We start from the raw sequence: 23,455 nt of genomic DNA on the forward strand, positions 1-23,455 counted from the left end.
CTGTACTAGTTCCTCCAGACTGTACTAGTTCCTCCAGACTGTACTAGTTCCTCCAGACTGTACTAGTTCCTCCAGACTGTACTAGTTCCTCCAGACTGTACTAGTTACTCCAGACTGTACTAGTTACTCCAGACTGTACTAGTTACTCCAGACTGTACTAGTTACTCCAGACAGTACTAGTTCCTCTAGACAGTACTAGTTCCTCCAGACAGTAACTATACCAGTACTAGTTCCTCCAGACAGTAACTATACCAGTACTAGTTCCTCCAGACAGTACCTATACCAGTACTAGTTCCACCAGACAGTAACTATACCAGTACTAGTTCCTCCAGACAGTACTAGTTCCTCCAGGCAGTACTAGTTCCTCCAGACTGTACTAGTTCCTCCAGACAGTAACTATACCAGTACTAGTTCCTCCAGACAGTACTGGTTCCTCCAGACGGTACTAGTTCCTCCAGACGGTACTAGTTCCTCCAGACGATACTAGTTCCTCTAGACGGTAGTTCCTCCAGACGGTACTAGTTCCTCCAGACGGTACTAGTTCCTCCAGACAGAACTAGTTCCTCCTGGCGGTACTAGTTCTTCCAGACGGTACTAGTTCTTCCAGACGGTACTAGTTCCTCCAGACAGTACTAGTTCCTCCAGACAGTAACTAGAACAGGACTAGTTCCTCCAGACCGTACTCTCACTCCCTCACTCTCTCGCTCCCTCTCTCTCTCGCTCCCTCCCTCCCTCTCTCGCTCCCACTCTCCCACTCTCGCTCCCTTCCTCCCTTCTTTCCTCCCTCTCTCGCTCCCTCTCTCTCTTGCTCCCTCCCTCGCTCTCTCCCTTGCTCCCTCCCTCGCTGCATCCTGCCTCAGAGCTCCACCATGTCAGTGATACCTCACCGACAGACTCCATTCAGCCATCCTCCCTTACTCTCCACCCATCCTCCCCTACTCTCCACCCATCCTCCCCTACTCTCCACCCATCCTCCCCTACACTCCACCCATCCTCCCCTACTCTCCACCCATCCTCCCCTACTCTCCACCATCCTCCCCTACTCTCCACCCATCCTCCCCTACTCTCCACCCATCCTCCCCTACTCTCCACCCATCCTCCCCTACTCTCCACCCATCCTCCCCTACTCTCCACCCATCCTCCCCTACTCTCCACCCATCCTCCCCTACTCTCCACCCATCCTCCCCTACTCTCCACCCATCCTCCCCTACTCTCCACCCATCCTCCCCTACTCTCCACCCATCCTCCCCTACTCTCCACCCATCCTCCCCTACTCTCCACCCATCCTCCCTTACTCTCCACCCATCCTCCCCTACTCTCCACCCATCCTCCCCTACTCTCCACCCATCCTCCCCTACTCTCCACCCATCCTCCCCTACTCTCCACCCATCCTCCCCTACCTTCCAGCAGCCGACAGACTCCATGCAGTCATATTAATATTCCACTTCTCCCCTGCATCGTGAGTCAGTACACACGTTGCCCCAGCAACCCAGATACTGACGGAAAAAGACAACTTGAAAAAGGATTACGTACTGTAAATAGGTTGGAGAACTGTCTATCATGAGCCGTCTGACAGACTGACACCATTTAATGTTGTGACGGTCCCTCGTCACGTTCAGTGTGTCTGATGTGAATGGTAATAAATCACATGGAATCTCCTCTCATATAAAGCTCTTCCTGTCACCCCCCCCCCCCCCTCTCCATTTATATTTATGTTAATGCCGCAGTTGCTAGGGCAGCCATGCAAAATGAGGGGGGGAGGGGGTTAGGGGTGCTGCTAGTAAGAGGCTTGGGCCTTAATTCTCTCCCATTCTATCCTTCCCCTACACCCCACCTGTCCCCTCACTCAGCTATAAAATAGCATAGTTAAAACCACCAGGATCCCCTTGGTTAAAGGGTGGAACCACCAGAATCCCCTTGATTAAAGGGTGGAACCACCAGAATCCCCTTGGTTAAAGGGTGGGACCACAATGATCTCCTTGGTTAAAGGGTGGAACCACCAGGATCCCCTTGGTTAAAGGGTGGAACCACCAGGATCCACTTGGTTAAAGGGTGGAACCACCAGGATCCCCTTGGTTAAAGGGTGGGACCACCAGGATCTCCTTGGTTAAAGGGTGGGACCACCAGGATCTCCTTGGTTAAAGGGTGGAACCACCAGGATCCACTTGGTTAAAGGGTGGAACCACCAGGATCCACTTGGTTAAAGGGTGGAACCACCAGGATCCACTTGGTTAAAGGGTGGAACCACCAGGATCCCCTTGGTTAAAGGGTGGAACCACCAGGATCCCCTTGGTTAAAGGGTGGAACCACCAGGATCCCTTTGGTTAAAGGGTGGAACCACCAGGATCCCCTTGGTTAAAGGGTGGGACCACCAGGATCCCCTTGGTTAAAGGGTGGAACCACCAGGATCCCCTTGGTGAGGACAGCGCTGTCAGGGATTATGTTCTGATGGAGAGAGAGGGATAACAGTCTCTGTGTGTATACATGTTGGTACAGCCAGTCCCTCCTCCCTCCCCCCATGTCAGATCCTCTCCTGTTCTCAGTTTCTGTCAGGACTCTCTGACAAGGTGCTTGTCTGAGTGGGCTGTCCCACTACAACAGGTTTTCAACCGGCTTGGAATAGATTCAGATTATCCGTCTTCTTATTAGTCTTATCGATGTCTGTGATTGGAAGCTCCTCATCTGGCAGTAAAAAGGACAGGAAGAAACTAACAGGATTGGTTTATTAACTACGGGACAGAGAGACCAACAGGATTGGTTTATTAACTACGGGACAGAGAGACTAACAGGATTGGTTTATTAACTACGGGACAGGAAGAGACTAACAGGATTGGTTTATTAACTATGGGACAGAGAGACTAACAGGATTGGTTTATTAACTACGGGACAGAGAGACTAACAGGATTGGTTTATTAACTACGGGACAGGAAGAGACTAACAGGATTGGTTTATTAACTACGGGACAGAGAGACTAACAGGATTGGTTTATTAACTACGGGACAGAGAGACTAACAGGATTGGTTTATTAACTACGGGACAGGAAGAGACTAACGGGATTGGTTTATTAACTACGGGACAGGAAGAGACTAACGGGATTGGTTTATTAACTACGGGACAGAGAGACTAACAGGATTGGTTTATTAACTACGGGACAGGAAGAGACTAACAGGATTGGTTTATTAACTACGGGACAGGAAGAGACTAACAGGATTGGTTTATTAACTACGGGACAGGAAGAGACTAACAGGATTGGTTTATTAACTACGGGACAGGAAGAGACTAACGGGATTGGTTTATTAACTACGGGACAGAGAGACTAACAGGATTGGTTTATTAACTACGGGACAGAGAGACTAACAGGATTGGTTTATTAACTACGGGACAGGAAGAGACTAACAGGATTGGTTTATTAACTACGGGACAGAGAGACTAACAGGATTGGTTTATTAACTACGGAACAGAGAGACTAACAGGATTGGTTTATTAACTACGGGACAGGAAGAGACTAACAGGATTGGTTTATTAACTACGGGACAGAGAGACTAACAGGATTGGTTTATTAACTACGGGACAGAGAGACTAACAGGATTGGTTTATTAACTACGGGACAGAGAGACTAACAGGATTGGTTTATTAACTACGGGACAGAGAGACTAACAGGATTGGTTTATTAATTACGGGACTTTGTTGTTGTTGTTTTTTACTGTGAGAAGTCCTGTCTGCTTCGGTTGTTTGGAGGAAGTGCTTTGGACCTGAAAGGACTGAAAAGACTGCTGCTACAGATTATATTGCTACTTCACTTCCTGTGATATTCTTCTGACGGAGAATACAGATCCTGTAATCTACTGTGGACACAATTGGTTCAAAATGTAGCTTTCAATCCAAAATGCTAATCTGGCTGTGTACGAAACAACGGGAGGATTATATATAACAGCAGCCATCGCTGAAAGACGAGGCATTGTTCTGACAACAACGAGACAGATTATTTTATTTTTTGACCCGAACACTCACTACCGTTCTCTACCTTCTAGAAACCTTGAAATATACGTTTTTATTTCTCCATAAAGGAACGCAGAAAAACGGTCTGTTTTTAGAGTGAGCATGGCGTCTTGTTGGAGAAGCCAGGTAAGTGGGAGAGCACCGGAGGAGTGGGGGGGTTCCCACCACTCTAGACAAGGGAACAAGAGGAAGAGAGGGGGGGGGGGGGGGCAGGTACCTCAAGACTACTCTCCTGTAGCCCTGCTGTTCCTTGTGTGCACCTGTGTTGTTGTTTGTCTGTATTAATGTGTGTGTGTGTGTTTCCGTAGGAAGAACAGGCTGCCAAGACCAAGGCAGAGAAGATCCGTGTGGCTCTGGAGAAGATCAAGGAGGCCCAAGTTAAAAAGGTGAGTTATCTTCCTGTCTGTCTCCTCTGTTACTATCTATAACATAACAGGTGAGTTCTCTTCCTGTCTGTCTCCTATGTTACTATCTATAACATAACAGGTGAGTTATCTTCCTGTCTGTCTCCTCTGTTGCTATCTATAACATAACAGGTGAGTTCTCTTCCTGTCTGTCTCCTCTGTTACTATCTATAAGTGGGTCAGGCCAGTGTTAAACAGCTCTACTCTGTTTCTGGGTCAGGCCGGTGTTAAACAGCTCTACTCTGTTTCTGGGTCAGGCCAGTGTTAAACAGCTCTACTCTGTTTCTGGGTCAGGCCAGTGTTAAACAGCTCTACTCTGTTTCTGGGTCAGGCCAGTGTTAAACAGCTCTACTCTGTTTCTGGGTCAGGCCGGTGTTAAACAGCTCTACTCTGTTTCTGGGTCAGGCCAGTGTTAAACAGCTCTACTCTGTTTCTGGGTCAGGCCAGTGTTAAACAGCTCTACTCTGTTTCTGGGTCAGGTCAGGCCGGTGTTAAACAGCTCTACTCTGTTTCTGGGTCAGGCCGGTGTTAAACAGCTCTACTCTGTTTCTGGGTCAGGCCAGTGTTAAACAGCTCTACTCTGTTTCTGGGTCAGGCCAGTGTTAAACAGCTCTACTCTGTTTCTGGGTCAGGCCAGTGTTAAACAGCTCTACTCTGTTTCTGGGTCAGGTCAGGCCGGTGTTAAACAGCTCTACTCTGTTTCTGGGTCAGGCCGGTGTTAAACAGCTCTACTCTGTTTCTGGGTCAGGCCAGTGTTAAACAGCTCTACTCTGTTTCTGGGTCAGGCCAGTGTTAAACAGCTCTACTCTGTTTCTGGGTCAGGCCGGTGTTAAACAGCTCTACTCTGTTTCTGGTTCAGGCCGGGCCAGTGTTAAACAGCTCTACTCTGTTTCTGGGTCAGGCCGGGCCAGTCTTAAACAGCTCTACTCTGTTTCTGGGTCAGGCCGGGCCAGTCTTAAACAGCTCTACTCTGTTTCTGGGTCAGGCCAGTGTTAAACAGCTCTACTCTGTTTCTGGGTCAGGCCAGTGTTAAACAGCTCTACTCTGTTTCTGGGTCAGGCCAGTGTTAAACAGCTCTACTCTGTTTCTGGGTCAGGCCAGTGTTAAACAGCTCTCCTCTGTTTATCAATCTTACTCTCTATGCCACTCTGCGTAAAGTAATGGAATAACCCTTCTGGAGTTAAGCCCGTATCTGAGCTGGTGGATTAGCGAACGGCCCGGCTGGGCTTTAATACGGCCTGCTCTGCCCTGCCTGCTGTGGGACGTGAAGGGAGAGTGGCGCTCGCCACCTGTCAGACTGACCGGACAATTACTTGAAGAAAACACTCAGGCGTTGGGTCACCTGTTTTACCATTCTGAGCTTGTGGCCCGTGAGTGAATGAGTGTGTGTGTGTGTGTGTGACCTGTGAGTGAATGAGTGTGTGTAGGGGGAAGTGTTTGTGTGTGAGACCTGTGAGTGTGTGTAGGGGGAAGTGTGTGTGTGTTTGTGTGCACTTGAGAGAGAAAGTAGTCCGATTGCCACACTAATCCCGTAGCGCCACCCGCAGGTCTGGCAGGAAGGAGGGTCAGTCACTTCCTACTAGGCTGCTGTAGGTGTCGTCCCATGGCTGCTGAGAGAACTGGGGGTTAACAGCAGAGAGAAAACACGCGCTGCTTTTATCACTGTTTCTATTTCTGCATTTTAAACACTGGTTCTAGGCACTTTGTGATGTATAAAGGGCTTTATAAATACATGGGGATTTGACCCCTATACAGATACAAGTAGCCACGCAGAGATCACACGCGCGCAGAGATCACACGCGCGCACGGATCACTGTACCTGCTGACCCCACTGTCCCAATAATTACAGAGGACACTGTACCTGCTGACCCCACTGTCCCAATAAGATTTTGTGTCAGTAATCAATCTGATTCAGTGAGTAGTAACCAGAGTGACATCATGTTCTAATCAATCTGATTCAGTGAGTAGTAACCAGAATGACATCATGTCCTGTGTCAGTAATCAATCTGATTCAGTGAGTAGTAACCAGAATGACATCATGTCCTAATCTATCTGGTTCAGTGAGTAGTTACCAGAGTGACATCATGTCCTAATCAATCTGATTCAGTGAGTAGTAACCAGAATGACATCATGTTCTAATCAATCTGATTCAGTGAGTAGTAACCAGAATGACATCATGTCCTGTGTCAGTAATCAATCTGATTCAGTGAGTAGTAACCAGAATGACATCATGTCCTAATCAATCTGATTCAGTGAGTGGTAACCAGAGTGACATCATGTCCTAATCAATCTGATTCAGTGAGTAGTAACCAGAATGACATCATGTTCTAATCAATCTGATTCAGTGAGTAGTAACCAGAATGACATCATGTCCTGTGTCAGTAATCAATCTGATTCAGTGAGTAGTAACCAGAATGACATCATGTCCTAATCAATCTGATTCAGTGAGTTGTAACCAGAGTGACATCATGTTCTAATCAATCTGATTCAGTGAGTAGTAACCAGAATGACATCATGTCCTAATCAATCTGATTCAGTGAGTTGTAACCAGAGTGACATCATGTTCTAATCAATCTGATTCAGTGAGTTGTAACCAGAGTGACATCATGTTCTAATCAATCTGATTCAGTGAGTAGTAACCAGAGTGACATCATGTCCTGTGTCAGTAATCAATCTGATTCAGTGAGTAGTAACCAGAATGACATCATGTCCTAATCAATCTGATTCAGTGAGTAGTAACCAGAATGACATCATGTCCTGTGTCAGTAATCACTCTGATTCAGTGAGTAGTAACCAGAATGACATCATGTCCTAATCAATCTGATTCAGTGAGTAGTTACCAGAATGACATCATGTCCTAATCAATCTGATTCAGTGAGTAGTAACCAGAGTGACATCATGTCCTGTGTCAGTAATCACTCTGATTCAGTCAGTAGTAACCAGAATGACATCATGTCCTGTGTCAGTAATCAATCCGATTCAGTCAGTAGTAACCAGAATGACATCATGTCCTGTGTCAGTAATCACTCTGATTCAGTCAGTAGTAACCAGAATGACATCATGTCCTGTGTCAGTAATCAATCCGATTCAGTCAGTAGTAACCAGAATGACATCATGTCCTGTGTCAGTAATCAATCTGATTCAGTGAGTATAAACTGTTTACCTGCTGTACTCACCCTGTGTATTGTCCTCTAGCTGGTGACTAGCTTTTACTGGACCATCATATTGGACACTATTGGTCTGTTTGTCAGATGTGACCAACACTTCTGTGAAAAGTGTCTTGGACTGACAGCTTTGTCTAGTGTTTGCCTTGCCGGTGATCAGCTCGTGTGGATTATTCTAGATTTCTTCTCATTCCAGAATAGGAATCTAACCATTCCTGTGTCTCCTCCCCTCTAGCTGGTGATCAGAGTGCACCTGTCAGACGAGAGCTCTAAAACCATGATGGTGGACGAGAGACAGACGGTCAGACAGGTTCTGGACAGCTTGTTGGACAAGTCCCACTGTGGCTTCAGCCCCGACTGGTCCCTGGTCGAGACCATCAACGAACTGCAGATGGGTAAGTGGAGCAGGGCACACACATACACACACACTCACTCACACACACGCTCACACACACACACGCTCACTCACTCACTCACTCACTCACTCACTCACTCACTCACACACACGCTCACTCACACACACACTCACACACGCTCACACACACTCACACACGCTCACACACACACACAGATCATTTCTCATCAGCTGCTTCTATGACGTTGGTCTCTGGTTTGATTGTATTTGTTTTATCCTCACTGATTAATTAGCATCAGACACAGAAGAGTTGATTTTCTGAAATGCCACCCGTAACTCTGGCCTAAGGGGATTTACTAGCCACTGCCATCCTGTCTGCGTGTGGCTTTGTTATAAGCAGTAGGGGGGTGGGCCACAACTACAGGGATGAAAAGATTAAACTTTAATGGCTTAGAATATGAAAACTCCCCAGAGGGAGGTCATTGACATTCTGCAGCAGAGAGGGTTGGTGGCTGTTGAGAGGGGCTGTTAGGGAAATGAACCACCCTCCCTCCTCTAGGTGTCAGCCTTGGTTTCTCAAAAGACTGCCTCGCCTGGTTCACCAACTACATCTCTGATAGAGTTCAGTGTGTCAAATCGGAGGGCCTGTTGTCCAGACCTCTGGCAGTCTCTATGGGGGTGCCACAGGGTTCAATCCTCGGGCCGACTCTTTTCTCTATATATACATCAATGACGTCGCTCTTGCTGCTGGTGATTCTCTGATCCACCTCTACGCAGACGACACCATTCTGTATTCTTCTGGCCCTTCTTTGGACACTGTGTTAACAAACATCCATACGATTTTCAACAACATTCAACACTCCTTCCGTGGCCTCCCAACTGCTTTTAAATGCTAGTAAAACTAAGTTCATGCTCTTCAACCGACTGCTGCCCGCACCTTCCCGCCCGTCCAGCATCACTACTCCGGACGGTTCTGATTTAGGCACTTTAGTTTTGCCAGCCTAATCTCAGGAGTTGATAGGCTTGAAGTCATAAACAGCGCTGTGCTTCAAGCACAACGAAGAGCTGCTGGCAAAACGCAGGAAAGTGCTGTTTGAATGAATGTTTACGATTCTGCTGCCGCTCTATCAAATCATATACTTAATTATAACATAATAACACACAGAAATACGAGCCTTAGGTCATTAATATGGTCGAATCCGGAAACGATCATTTTATCTAACGGGTGGCATCCATAAGTCTAAATATTCCTGTTACATTGGGTGGCATCCATAAGTCTAAATATTCCTGTTAGATTGCACAACCTTCAATGTTATGTCATAATTATGTACAATTCTAGCAAATTAGTCCGCAACGAGCCAGGCAGCCCAAACTGTTGCATATACCCTGACACTGCGTGCAATGAACGCAAAAGAAGTGACACAATTTCACCTGGTTAATATTGCCTGCTAACCTGGATTTCTTTTAACTAAATATGCAGTTTTAAAAATATATACTTCTGTGTATTGATTTTAAGAAAGCCATTGGTGTTTATGGTTAGGTATAGTCGTCCAACGATTGTGCTTTTTTCCGCGAATGCGTTTTTGTTAAATCATCCCCCGTTTGGCGAAGTTGTCTGTGATTCGTTGATAAATTAGCAGGCACCGCATCGATTATATGCAAGACAAGGACAAGCTAGATAAACTAGTAATATCATCAACCATGTGTAGTTAACTAGTGATTATGTGAAGATTGATTGTTTTTTATAAGATAAGTTTAATGCTATCTAGGACCTTACCTTGGCTCCTTGCTGCACTCGCATTACCGGTAGTCAGCCTGCCACGCAGTCTCCTCGTGGAGCGCAACGTAATCGGCCATCATGCCGATTGTTATGAAAACTTGAAATGGGCCTAATTCATAGGCCATGCCGACCTCTACTCTACACCCCATGTAAAGCAGATTAATGTGCTGAATTTAGAAAGTTATTTGGTCACTTTAGTGTGATACAAACCAAAACATATAAGCCTAGGAGCTAGGTTACATGAGAGACTATGATTAGAAAAAGTGATTGTTTCCAATGCTGGGCTAATAATGTCACCCATCAGACTATTCTTGAATGGGCTGTAATCCCCTGGGGAGGGTACATTTAGGATGTTGGGGAATGGGCTGTAATCCCCTGGGGAGGGTACATTTAGGATGTTGGGGAATGGGCTGTAAATCTCCTGGGGAGGACAGATTTAGGATGTTGGGGAATGGGCTGTAATCCCCTGGGGAGGGTACATTTAGGATGTTGGGGAATGGGCTATAAATCTCCTGGGGAGGACAGATTTAGGATGTTGGGGAATGGGCTGTAATCCCCTGGGGAGGGTACATTTAGGATGTTGGGGATTGGGCTGTAAATCCCCTGGGAGTGGTGTAAAAGATGGTTGATGGTTCATTCTGTAATGTTTTAATAGTCTAATGGCCTGAGGTTGTAGCTAATCCAACAGATTAGTTTAGGGGGTTTTACCATTCCATTTACAATAATTCATGTCTTTATTATTTTACTTTCTGTAGATGGTCATCAGAATGAAACTCGCAACTCATATTCTATTTTTATGTTGAATATGTCCAGAGTATGGGGAATATGTCCAGAGTATGGGGAATATGTCCAGAGTATGGGGAATATGTCCAGAGTATGGGGAATATGTCCAGAGTATGGGGAATATGTCCAGAGTATGGGGAATATGTCCAGAGTATGGGGAATATGTCCAGAGTATGGGGAATATGTCCAGAGTATGGGGAATATGTCCAGAGTATGGGGAATATGTCCAGAGTATGGGGAATATGTCCAGAGTATGGGGAATATGTCCAGAGTATGGGGAATACGTCCAGAGTATGGGGAATACGTCCAGAGTATGGGGAATACGCCCAGAGTATGGGGAATACGCCCAGAGTATGGGGAATACGCCCAGAGTATGGGGAATACGCCCAGAGTATGGGGAATACGTCCAGAGTATGGGGAATACGCCCAGAGTATGGGGAATACGCCCAGAGTATGGGGAATACGCCCAGAGTATGGGGAATACGCCCAGAGTATGGGGAATACGTCCAGAGTATGGGGAATACGCCCAGAGTATGGGGAATACGCCCAGAGTATGGGGAATACGTCCAGAGTATGGGGAATACGCCCAGAGTATGGGGAATACGTCCAGAGTATGGGGAATACGCCCAGAGTATGGGGAATACGTCCAGAGTATGGGGAATACGCCCAGAGTATGGGGAATACGCCCAGAGTATGGGGAATACGTCCAGAGTATGGGGAATACGTCCAGAGTATGGGGAATACGCCCAGAGTATGGGGAATACGTCCAAAGTATGGGAATACAGTTGAAGTCAGACGTTTACATACAGTTGAAGTCAGAAGTTTACATACAGTTGAAGTCAGACGTTTACATACAGTTGAAGTCAGAAGTTTACATACACTTAGGTTGGAGTCGTTAACCACTCCACACATTTCTTGTTAACAACCTATAGTTTTGGCAAGTCGGTTAGGACATCTACTTTGTGCATGACACAAGTCATTTTTCCAACACTTGTTTACAGACAGGTTTTTTCATTTATAATTCACTGTATCACAATTCTAGTGGGTCAGACGTTTACATACACTAAGTTGACTGTGTCTTTAAATAACTTGGAAAATTCCAGAAAATGATGTCGTGGCTTTAGAAGCTTCTGATAGGCTAATTGACATCATGCGAGTCAATTGGAGGTGTACCTGTGGATGTATTTCAAGGCCTACCTTCAAACTCAGTGCCTCTTTGCTTGACATCATGGGAAAATCAAAAGAAATCAACCAAGACCTCCACAAGTCTGGTTCATCCTTGGGAGAAATTTCCAAACACCTGAAGGTACCATGTTCATCTGTACAAACACCATGGGACCACGCAGCCGTCATACTGCTCAGGAAGGAGACGCGTTCTGTCTCCAAGAGATGAACATGCTTTGGTGCGAAAATTGCAAATCAATCCCAGAACAGCAAAGGACCTTGTGAAGATGCTGGAGGAAACGGGTACAAAATTATCAATATCCACAGTAAAACGAGTCCTATATCGACATAACCTGAAAGGCTGCTCAGCAAGGAAGAAGCCACTGCTCCAAAACCGCCATAAAAAAGCCAGACTACGGTTTGCAACTGCACATGGGGACAAAGATTGTACTTTTTGGAGAAATGTCCTCTGGTCTGATGAAACAAAAATATAACTGTTTGGCCATAATGACCATTGTTATGTTTGGAGGAAAAAGGGGAGGCTTGCAAGCCGAAGAACACCATCCCAACCGTGAAGCACGGGGGTGGCAGCATCATGTTGTGGGGGTGCTTTGCTGTAGGAGGGACTGGTGCACTTCACAAAATAGATGGCATCATGAGGCGGGAAAGTATGTGGTTATATTGAAGCAACATCTCAAGACATCAGTCAGGAAGTTAAAGCTTGGGTCTTCCAAATGGACAATGACCCCATGCATACTTCCAAAGTTGTGGCAAAATGGCTTAAGGACAACAAAGTCAAGGTATTGGAGTGGCCATCACAAAGCCCTGACCTCAATCCAATATAATATTTGTGGGCCGAACTGAAAAAGTGTGTGCGAGCAAGGAGGCCTACAAACCTGACTCAGTTACACCAGCTCTGTCAGGAGGAATGGGCTAAAATTCACCAACTTATTGCGGGAAGCTTGTGGAAGGCTAACCGAAACATTTGACCCAAGTTAAATAATTGAAAGGCAATGCTACCAAATACTAATTGAGTGTATGTAAACTTCTGACCCACTGGGAATGTGATGAAAGAAATAAAAGCTGAAATAAATCATTCTCTCTACTATTATACTGACATTCCACATTCTTAAAATAAAGTGGTGATCCTTACTGACCTAAAACAGGGAATTTTTACTAGGATTAAATGTCAGGAAATGTGAAAATCTGATTTTAAATGTATTTGGCTAAGGTGTATGTAAACTTCCGACTTCAACTGTATGTCCAGAACATGGTGAGTTATTTATCAATCAATACCCCAAATCGATCTCTTTTACAGATTGAACCTATTACAGCCTAACACTATATTCTCTCTCTTTCTCCACTTCCTCTCAGAGCGTATCTTTGAGGACCATGAGAACCTGGTGGAGAACCTTCAGAACTGGACCAGAGACAGTCAGAACAGACTGATGTTCATAGAACGCATCGAGAAGTACGCCCTCTTCAAGAACCCACAGGTGAGACAGCCAGTCAATACAGCCAATACACTACAGCCAGCAACTACATGTTGGACCGGTTTCCCACACACTAATGAAGACTAGTCCTGGACACTAATGAGGACTAGTCCTGGACACTAATGAAGACTAGTCTTGGACACTAATGAGGACTAGTCCTGGACACTAATGAAGACTAGTCCTGGAGACTAATGATGACTAGTCCTGGAGACTAATGGAGACTAGTCCTGGACACTAATGAGGACTAGTCCTGGAGACAAATGAAGACTAGTCCTGGAGACAAATGAAGACTAGTCCTGGAGACTAATGAAGACTAGTCCTGGACACTAATGATCCAGAAATACACTGACTGAGGCTAAGCTGCTTTAAAATACGTTACACCAAAATAGCCATCCAGAACACTGCTGTCCCTGCCAGTCAGTATTGTATCACATAGGACAGGTTATACAATACACAGATACACTGAACTGGCACCAAAATATAAATGCTTCACCAAAATAGATACACTCAGTAGTATCAGACACTGTTTATATGTACACAAAGTCACTCGACAGACAAACAGACACCAGTGTGTCCTTCAGATCTAGGTCAGTATGTTGTAGATGGTGGTACAATGATTCATAGATTGGGAGCTGGTGAGCACTGTTGTCTCCATAGTGAACTAGCTTCGTAAGATAGCTAGTCCCACTTTTACTGGGAACATTGATGGATTGTACACTGCTCAAAAAAATAAAGGGAACACTAAAATAACACATCCTAGATCTGAATGAATGAAATATTCTTCTTAAATACTTTTTTCTTTACATTGTTGAATGTGCTGACAACAAAATCACCCAAACATTATCAATGGAAATCAAATTTATCAACCCATGGAGGTCTGGATTTGGAGTCACACTCAAAATTAAAGTGGAAAACCACACTACAGGCTGATCCAACTTTGATGTTATGTCCTTAAAACAAGTCAAAATGAGGCTCAGTAGTGTGTGTGGCCTCTACGTGCCTGTATGACCTCCCTACAATGCCTGGGCATGCTCCTGATGAGGTGGCGGATGGTCTCCTGAGGGATCTCCTCCCAGACCTGGACTAAAGCATCCGCCAACTCCTGGACAGTCTGTGGTGTTGGTGGATGGAGCGAGACATGATGTCCCAGATGTGCTCAATTGGATTCAGGTCTGGGGAACGGGCGGGCCAGTCCATAGCATCAATGCCTTCCTCTTGCAGGAACTGCTGACACACTCCAGCCACATGAGGTCTAGCATTGTCTTGCATTAGGAGGAACCCAGGGCCAACCGCACCAGCATATGGTCTCACAAGGGGTCTGAGGATCTCATCTCGGTACCTAATGGCAGTCAGGCTACCTCTGGCGAGCACATGGAAGGCTGTGCGGCCCCCCCAAAGAAATGCCACCCCACACCATGACTGACCCACCGCCAAACCGGTCATGCTGGAGGATGTTGCAGGCAGCAGAACGTTCTCCACGGTGTCTTGACTCTGTCACGTCTGTCACATGTGCTCAGTGTGAACCTGCTTTCATCTGTGAAGAGCACAGGGCGCCAGTGGCGAATTTGCCAATCTTGGTGTTCTCTGGCAAATGCCAAACGTCCTGCACGGTGTTGGGCTGTAAGCACAACCCCCACCTGTGGACGTCGGGCCCTCATACCACCCTCATGGAGTCTGTTTCTGACCGTTTGAGCAGACACATGCACATTTGTGGCCTGCTGGAGGTCATTTTGCAGGGCTCTGGCAGTGCTCCCCCATGCACAAAGGCGGAGGTAGCAGTCCTGCTGCTGGGTTGTTGCCCTCCTACGGCTTCCTCCACATCTCCTGATGTACTGGCCTGTCTCCTGGTAGCGCCTCCATGCTCTGGACACTACGCTGACAGACACAGCAAACCTTCTTGCCACAGCTCGCATTGATGTGCCATCCTGGATGAGCTGCACTACCTGAGCCACTTGTGTGGGTTGTAGACTCCGTCTCATGCTACCACTAGAGTGAAAGCACCGCCAGCATTCAAAAGTGACCAAAACATCAGCCAGGAAGCATAGGAACTGAGAAGTGGTCTGTGGTTATCACCTGCAGAACCACTCCTTTATTGGGGGTGTCTTGCTAATTGCCTATAATTTCCACCTGTTGTCTATTCCATTTGCACAACAGCATGTGACATTTATTGTCAATCAGTGTTGCTTCCTAAGTGGACAGTTTGATTTCGCAGAAGTGTGATTGACGTGATTCACTTGTTTAAGTGTTCCCTTTATTTTTTGGAGCATTGTATATTTTTAACGGGTTACTGGCAGGGTAGCCTAGTGGTTAGAGCGTTGGACTAGTAAACGAAAGGTTTGTTGTTCTTAACTGACTTGCCTAGTTAAATAAAGTATAGTTAAATATCTAAATCTGAATTTGACTATCATACCCTGATTTAACCCTTTTCTGGAAAATCACAGAACTATTTGTTGGGGCGGAAGGAGACGTGTGAGATGGCAGACAGGAACAAGGAAGCACTACTGGAGGTACAGTGATCTCAACATAACAACAAACTGATGGACACAACTTGATTGATCCAGGTCATTTCAAAATGTTACCTTGTTAGTGCATGCTACATTGTGTGTGTGTGTGTGTGTGTGTGTGTGTGTGTGCGTGTGCGCTCTCTGCGGCAGGAGTGTTTTTGTGGCAGCGCCGTCTCTGTACCTGAGATGGAGGGAGTACTCTGGCTGAAGGAGGATGGGAAGAAGAGCTGGAAGAAGAGATACTTCCTGCTCAGAGCCTCTGGGATCTACTATGTACCTAAAGGAAAAGCCAAGGTACGTCCCTGGAACACAGTGACTAACCTGTATTCCAATAGTGTGTATAGTCAAACATCTGTGATGCTGCACGGCCAAAAATATTATCAGAAATGAAGTCTGAACACTCTACTGCTCCAAGACACACTAGTGATTCATGAAATGATCCTATTCCAGGCCTCTCCTGCCCTCTGACCCATTCAGTAACATGGGAAACTGCAATTGTCATTGGTTAAGAAAAGTACAATTGAGTATTGAGTATTTTCAGAAAACTAGTAATGAAAGTTGGTTTAGTTTCTGAAGATAATACACAGGAAATAGAAAGTTGGTTTAGTTTCTGAAGATAATACACAGGAAATAGAAAGTTGGTTTAGTTCCTGAAGATAATACACAGGAAATAGAAAGTTGGTTTAGTTCCTGAAGATAATACACAGGAAATAGAAAGTTGGTTTAGTTCCTGAAGATAATACACAGGAAATAGAAAGCCTCAAGCACAGAACCTTGAGGAGATCCAATTGCTCTTCTCTGGATTTTGAGTGCTTACATCCATGTCCCATCGAAGCCCATCCATGTCCCATCGAAGCCCATCCATGTCCCATCGAAGCCCATCCATGTCCCATCGAAGCCCATCCATGTCCCATCGAGTCCCATCGAAGCCCATCGAAGCCCATCCATGTCCCATCGAAGCCCATCCATGTCCCATCGAAGCCCATCCATGTCCCATCGAAGCCCATCCATGTCGCCCATCCATGTCCCATCGAAGCCCATCCATGTCCCATCGAAGCCCATCCATGTCCCATCGAGTCCCATCGAAGCCCATCCATGTCCCATCGAAGCCCATCCATGTCCCATCGAAGCCCATCCATGTCCCATCGAAGCCCATCCATGTCCCATCGAGGCCCATCCATGTCCCATCGAAGCCCATCCATGTCCCATTGAAGCCCATCCATGTCCCATCGAAGCCCATCCATGTCCCATCGAGTCCCATCGAAGCCCATCCATGTCCCATCGAAGCCCATCCATGTCCCATCGAAGCCCATCCATGTCCCATCGAAGCCCATCCATGTCCCATCGAAGCCCATCCATGTCCCATCGAAGCCCATCGAGTTCCATTGAAGCCCATACATGTCCCATCGAAGCCCATCGAGTCCCATCGAAGCCCATCCATATCCCATCAAAGCCCATCCATGTCCCATCGAGGCCCATCCATGTCCCATCGAAGCCCATCCATGTCCCATCGAAGCTCATCGAGTCCCATCGAAGGCCATCGAGTCCCATCGAAGCCCCTCCATGTCCCATCGAAGCCCCTCCATGTCCCATCGAAGCCCCTCCATGTCCCATCAAAGCCCATCCATGTCCCATCGAAGCCCATCCATGTCCCATCGAAGCCCATCCATGTCCCATCGAAGCCCATCCATGTCCCATCGAAGCCCATCCATGTCCCATCGAGTCCCATCGAAGCCCATCCGAGTCCCATCGAAGCCCATCCATGTCCCATCGAAGCCCATCGAAGCCCATCCATGTCCCATCGAAGCCCATCCATGTTCCATCGAAGCCCATCCATGTCCCATCGAAGCCCATCGAAGCCCATTCTTGTCCCATCCATGTCCCATCGAGTCCCATCGAAGCCCATCCATGTCCCATCCATGTCCCATCGAAGCCCATCCATGTCCCATCGAGGCCCATCGAAGCCCATCCATGTCCCATCGAGGCCCATCGAGGCCCATCAAAGCCCATCGAAGCCCATCCATGTCCCATCGAAGCCCATCCATGTCCCATCGAAGCCCATCGAGTTCCATCGAAGCCCATCCATGTCCCATCGAGGCCCATCCATGTCCCATCGAGGCCCATCCATGTCCCATCGAGGCCCATCCTTGTCCCATCGAGGCCCATCCATGTCCCATCGAGGCCCATCGAAGCCCATCCATGTCCCATCGAAGCCCATCCATGTCCCATCGAAGCCCATCCACGGCCCATCGAGGCCCATCGAAGCCCATCCATGTCCCATCAAGGCCCATCGAAGCCATCTTGAAGTGCATGGTGTTCCTGGAATCGGACCTAGATTATTTAATGTACACTATCAGTACCAGTTAGCCTATTGTCCAGATTATATATATATAGTGCTCTGATTAACTGTGGTGCACTAAACAGGGAATAGGGTGCCATTTGGGATGTCTGTCCAGCTGGGATCTCTATTAACTACACTCAGCTACAGCCATGTTACTATATTACACTACCCAGGGCGAGGATTAAAAACTAGGGTTAAAAACGACACATACACACATGCACAGACAGAAAGGCCGACAGACCAACAGGCAGAAAGGCCGACAGACCAACAGGCAGAAAGGCCGACAGACCAACAGGCAGAAAGGCCGACAGACCAACAGACAGAAAGGCCGACAGACCAACAGGCAGAAAGGCCGACAGACCAACAGGCAGAAAGGCAGACTGACCAACAGACAGAAAGGCCGACAGACCAACAGGCAGAAAGAGGAAAAGGCAGACAGACAGACCGGCTGAAAAACCGACAAAGTCCGACAGGCCGTCAGACAGACGGAAAGGCAGACAGACCAACAGGCAGAAAGGCAGACCGACCAACAGGCAGAAAGGCAGACAGACCAACAGACGGAAAGGCCGGCCGGCAGGCAGGCAGAAAGGCAGACAGTTTACCAAAGTACTCTGTGTCCTCATTGACCCTCTGAATGCCACATGCAGGGAGAGGAGGAGAGAAAAGGTCACTAAGCACATCATTTCCTGTTTATAGGTGTGATAGTAAAGCAATCAACAGCAATAGCTGCAGCAAGCTGACCAACGTCCCTCTAAGTCAACCTTCTGTAAAGCGCCACCCAGTGGACAGTGCGGTGAAGTGAAAGCCATGACAGTCAACTGTAAATCCTCCATCTGTTCTCTCCCGCTGGCAGGCTTCCAGAGAACTGGTGTGTTTCCTCCAGCTGGATCATGTTAATGTGTACAACGGACAGGACTACCGCAGCAAGTACAAGGCTCCCACAGACTACTGCCTGGCCCTCAAGGTGAGAGAAAACACCCACGGTATGTACCAAATAACACCCTATTCCCTATATAGGGCACTACTTTTAACCAGGGCCCATAGGGAATGGTGAGCCATTTGGTAAGCTCCTATAGGCGCTGATAACACCTGACTTCTGTTGTTGCCACTAGACCAATACCACCTGCAATACTCTGTTGATATAGTAACACTGCTACCCCCTAGCCCTAACAGACTACCACTTAATCTACTACTACTAAAACTACTACTACCACCTAGCCCTAACCCCACAGACTACCACTAAAACTACTACTACTAAAACTACTACTACCACCTAGCCCTAACCCCACAGACTACTACTGAAACTACTACTACCACCTAGCCCTAACCCCACAGACTACCACTAAAACTACTACTACTAAAACTACTACTACCACCTAGCCCTAACCCCAAAGACTACCACTAAAACTACTACTACTACTACCACCACTAAAACTACGAGAGGAGAGAGGGGGGGAATACATGGGGAGAGGAGAGAGGGAGGATACTTGAGGAGAGAGGGGGGAGATACTTGGGGAGAGAGAGGAGGGAATACTTTGGGAGAGGATAGGGGGGGATACTTGGGGAGAGGAGGGAGACGGGGGAGAAACGGAAGGAGAGGAGAGAGACGGGGGAGGAGGAAGGAGACGAGGGAGGAGGAGGGAGACGAGAACCTAATCATAATTCAGTGAACCACCATGTTTCTCTTGTCAGGACTCTTTCAAATAAAAGAGTCCGACTCTAAACCAAATCCCTTCCGTTTCCTCAGGAAAGCAACAAGAGAAGTAAACAGAGAAGGTTTCTATTCTGGTCTGATGGTAATGTTTCCATGTAATCCCTGATGGGAGTAACTGGGTACAGTAGAGGGATTGAGGATGTTGAATCGCTGCCCTCAGTCTTCCTGTCAGAGGAGACCGTATCCAGTGGGCACACTGCCATCCAGTGGACAGTGTATAAACTTCCTGAGAAATCTGTATGGCCTCAAATCAAATCAAAGTTTATTTGTCACGTGCTCTGAATAGAACAGGTGTAGTAGACCTTACAGTGAAATGCTGAATACAACATGTGTAGTAGACCTTACAGTGAAATGCTGAATACAACAGGTGTAGTAGACCTCACAGTGAAATGCTGAATACAACAGGTGTAGTAGACCTCACAGTGAAATGCTGAATACAACAGGTGTAGTAGACCTTACAGTGAAATGCTGAATACAACAGGTGTAGTAGACCTCACAGTGAAATGCTGAATACAACAGATGTAGTAGACCTTACAGTGAAATGCTGAATACAACAGGTGTAGTAGACCTTACAGTGAAATGCTGAATACAACAGGTGTAGTAGACCTGACAGTGAAATGCTGAATACAACAGGTGTAGTAGACCTGACAGTGAAATGCTGAATACAACAGGTGTAGTAGACCTCACAGTGAAATGCTGAATACAACAGGTGTAGTAGACCTCACAGTGAAATGCTGAATACAACAGGTGTAGTAGACCTTACAGTGAACTGCTGAATACAACAGGTGTAGTAGACCTCACAGTGAAATGCTGAATACAACAGGTGTAGTAGACCTCACAGTGAAATGCTGACTACAACAGGTGTAGTAGACCTTACAGTGAAATGCTGAATACAACAGGTGTAGTAGACCTCACAGTGAAATGCTGAATACAACAGGTGTAGTAGACCTCACAGTGAAATGCTGAATACAACAGGTGTAGTAGACCTCACAGTGAAATGCTGAATACAACAGGTGTAGTAGACCTCACAGTGAAATGCTGAATACAACAGGTGTAGTAGACCTGACAGTGAACGGTGAGAGGCTATATACAGTAGAGGGGCTATATACAGTAGAGGGGCTATATACAGTAGAGGGGCTATATACAGTAGAGGGGCTATATACAGTAGAGGGGCTATATACAGTAGAGGGGCTATATACAGTAGAGGCTATATACAGTAGAGGGGCTATATACAGTAGAGGGGCTATATACAGTAGAGGGGCTCTATACAGTAGAGAGGCTATATACAGTAGAGAGGCTCTATACAGTAGAGGGGCTCTATACAGTAGAGGGGCTCTATACAGTAGAGGGGCTCTATACAGTAGAGGGGCTATATACAGTAGAGGGGCTATATACAGTAGAGGGGCTCTATACAGTAGAGGCTCTATACAGTAGAGGCTATATACAGTAGAGGCTATATACAGTAGAGGGGCTATATACAGTAGAGGGGCTATATACAGTAGAGGGGCTCTATACAGTAGAGGGGCTCTATACAGTAGAGGGGCTCTATACAGTAGAGAGGCTCTATACAGTAGAGGGGCTCTATACAGTAGAGGGGCTCTATACAGTAGAGGGGCTCTATACAGTAGAGGGGCTATATACAGTAGAGAGGCTATATACAGTAGAGGGGCTCTATACAGTAGAGGGGCTCTATACAGTAGAGGGGCTCTATACAGTAGAGGGGCTCTATACAGTAGAGAGGCTATATACAGTAGAGGGGCTATATACAGTAGAGGGGCTCTATACAGTAGAGAGGCTATATACAGTAGAGGGGCTCTATACAGTAGAGGGGCTCTATACAGTAGAGGGGCTCTATACAGTAGAGGGGCTCTATACAGTAGAGGGGCTATATACAGTAGAGGGGCTCTATACAGTAGAGGGGCTCTATACAGTAGAGGGGCTATATACAGTAGAGGCTATATACAGTAGAGAGGCTATATACATTAGAGGCTATATACATTAGAGGCTATATACGGTGAGAGGCTATATACAGTAGAGGCTATATACAGTAGAGGCTATATACAGTAGAGGGGCTATATACAGTAGAGAGGCTATATACAGTAGAGGGGCTCTATACAGTAGAGGGGCTCTATACAGTAGAGGGGCTATATACAGTAGAGGCTATATACAGTAGAGAGGCTATATACATTAGAGAGGCTATATACAGTAGAGAGGCTATAACAGTAGAGAGGCTATATACGGTGAGAGGCTATATACAGTAGAGGCTATATACAGTAGAGGCTATATACAGTAGAGGGGCTCTATACAGTAGAGGGGCTCTATACAGTAGAGGGGCTCTATACAGTAGAGGGGCTCTATACAGCAGAGGGGCTCTATACAGCAGAGGGGCTCTATACAGCAGAGGGGCTCTATACAGCAGAGGGGCTCTATACAGCAGAGGGGCTCTATACAGCAGAGGGGCTCTATACAGCAGAGGGGCTCTATACAGCAGAGGGGCTCTATACAGTAGAGGGGCTCTATACAGTAGAGGGGCTCTATACAGCAGAGGGGCTCTATACAGCAGAGGGGCTCTATACAGCAGAGGGGCTATATACAGGCACCGGTTAATTGGGCTGGGGATTTAGCCCAGAACTGAAACCGTGCATCATTTTGTCAGCAGAATCTGTCCGAGAGATTATAGCTCAATTAAAGAAACAAATGAGAGAAATCCCAGCATGCTATTATTGTGATGTGTGGTCGTTAATATATCCCATTGTCTCACTCTCTGTTCAGCATCCTCAGATCCAGAAGAAATCCCAGTACATCAAGTACCTGTGTTGTGATGACGTCAGAACCCTACACCAGTGGATCAATGGGATACGCATCGCCAAGGTAACGTTACATTACCTCAGCAACAACTTAACGTAAGAGAGTAATGTAAAGCAGAGCCATAGTATGGGTTCTCACAGAACATCTTGTACAGAATACCTCAATGGCCAAACTCAAAGTATTTGGCTCTGATGAAAAGATGTGGGAACATCTGACAAAGCTGGGGTATGTTCACTAGGAACCGAACAGAAGCGGAAGGAAACGGGGAGGGACCTCCCTGGATCTGTTCAATAGAAACTATTGTTCTCTTGTTGCAAAATGTTTTCTGGAGTAAAGCGTTTCTATTGCAAACCATTTTGCTGAGGAAACCGACTGAGTCTGACCGACTAATCAATACACCTGACCGACTAATCAATACACCTGACCGACTAATCAATACACCTGACCGACTAATGAATACACCTGACCGACTAATCAATACACCTGACCGACTAATGAATACACCTGACCGCCTAATGAATACACCTGACCGCCTAATGAATACACCTGACCACCTGACCGGCTAATGAATACACCTGACCGGCTAATCAATACACCTGACCACCTGACCGCCTAATGAATACACCTGACCGCCTAATGAATACACCTGACCACCTGACCGGCTAATGAATACACCTGACCGGCTAATCAATACACCTGACCGGCTAATCAATACACCTGACCGACTAATCAATACACCTGACCGACTAATGAATACACCTGCCCGACTAATCAATACACCTGACCGGCTAATGAATACACCTGACCGCCTAATGAATACACCTGACCGGCTATGAATACACCTGACCGGCTAATCAATACACCTGACCAGCTAATCAATACACCTGACCGACTAATCAATACACCTGACCGACTAATGAATACACCTGCCCGACTAATCAATACA

General features: G+C 46.6%; 1 protein-coding gene across 3 annotated transcripts in view; it reads left to right on the forward strand.

Moving 5' to 3' along the window:
* LOC110502196 (ras-associated and pleckstrin homology domains-containing protein 1) overlaps nt 1–23,455 on the forward strand; it is a 147,797-nt gene that overhangs the window by 101,210 nt on the left and 23,132 nt on the right. For 2 of the 3 annotated variants that reach the window (XM_036959495.2, XM_036959496.2), the window contains 7 exons: nt 4,308–4,385; nt 7,803–7,962; nt 13,024–13,145; nt 15,584–15,649; nt 15,797–15,940; nt 18,841–18,951; nt 22,474–22,572. In XM_036959495.2, coding sequence (XP_036815390.2) covers nt 4,308–4,385; nt 7,803–7,962; nt 13,024–13,145; nt 15,584–15,649; nt 15,797–15,940; nt 18,841–18,951; nt 22,474–22,572 — 780 coding nt within the window. Of the gene's footprint in view, nt 1–2,733; nt 4,126–4,307; nt 4,386–7,802; nt 7,963–13,023; nt 13,146–15,583; nt 15,650–15,796; nt 15,941–18,840; nt 18,952–22,473; nt 22,573–23,455 lie in introns of those variants that run through there. The other variant, XM_090216466.1, reaches the window with a different exon arrangement.

The sequence above is a fragment of the Oncorhynchus mykiss genome, chromosome 22 (genome assembly GCF_057628025.1).
Source record: "Oncorhynchus mykiss isolate SJ-2025 chromosome 22, ASM5762802v1, whole genome shotgun sequence".
Taxonomy (NCBI): domain Eukaryota; kingdom Metazoa; phylum Chordata; class Actinopteri; order Salmoniformes; family Salmonidae; genus Oncorhynchus; species Oncorhynchus mykiss.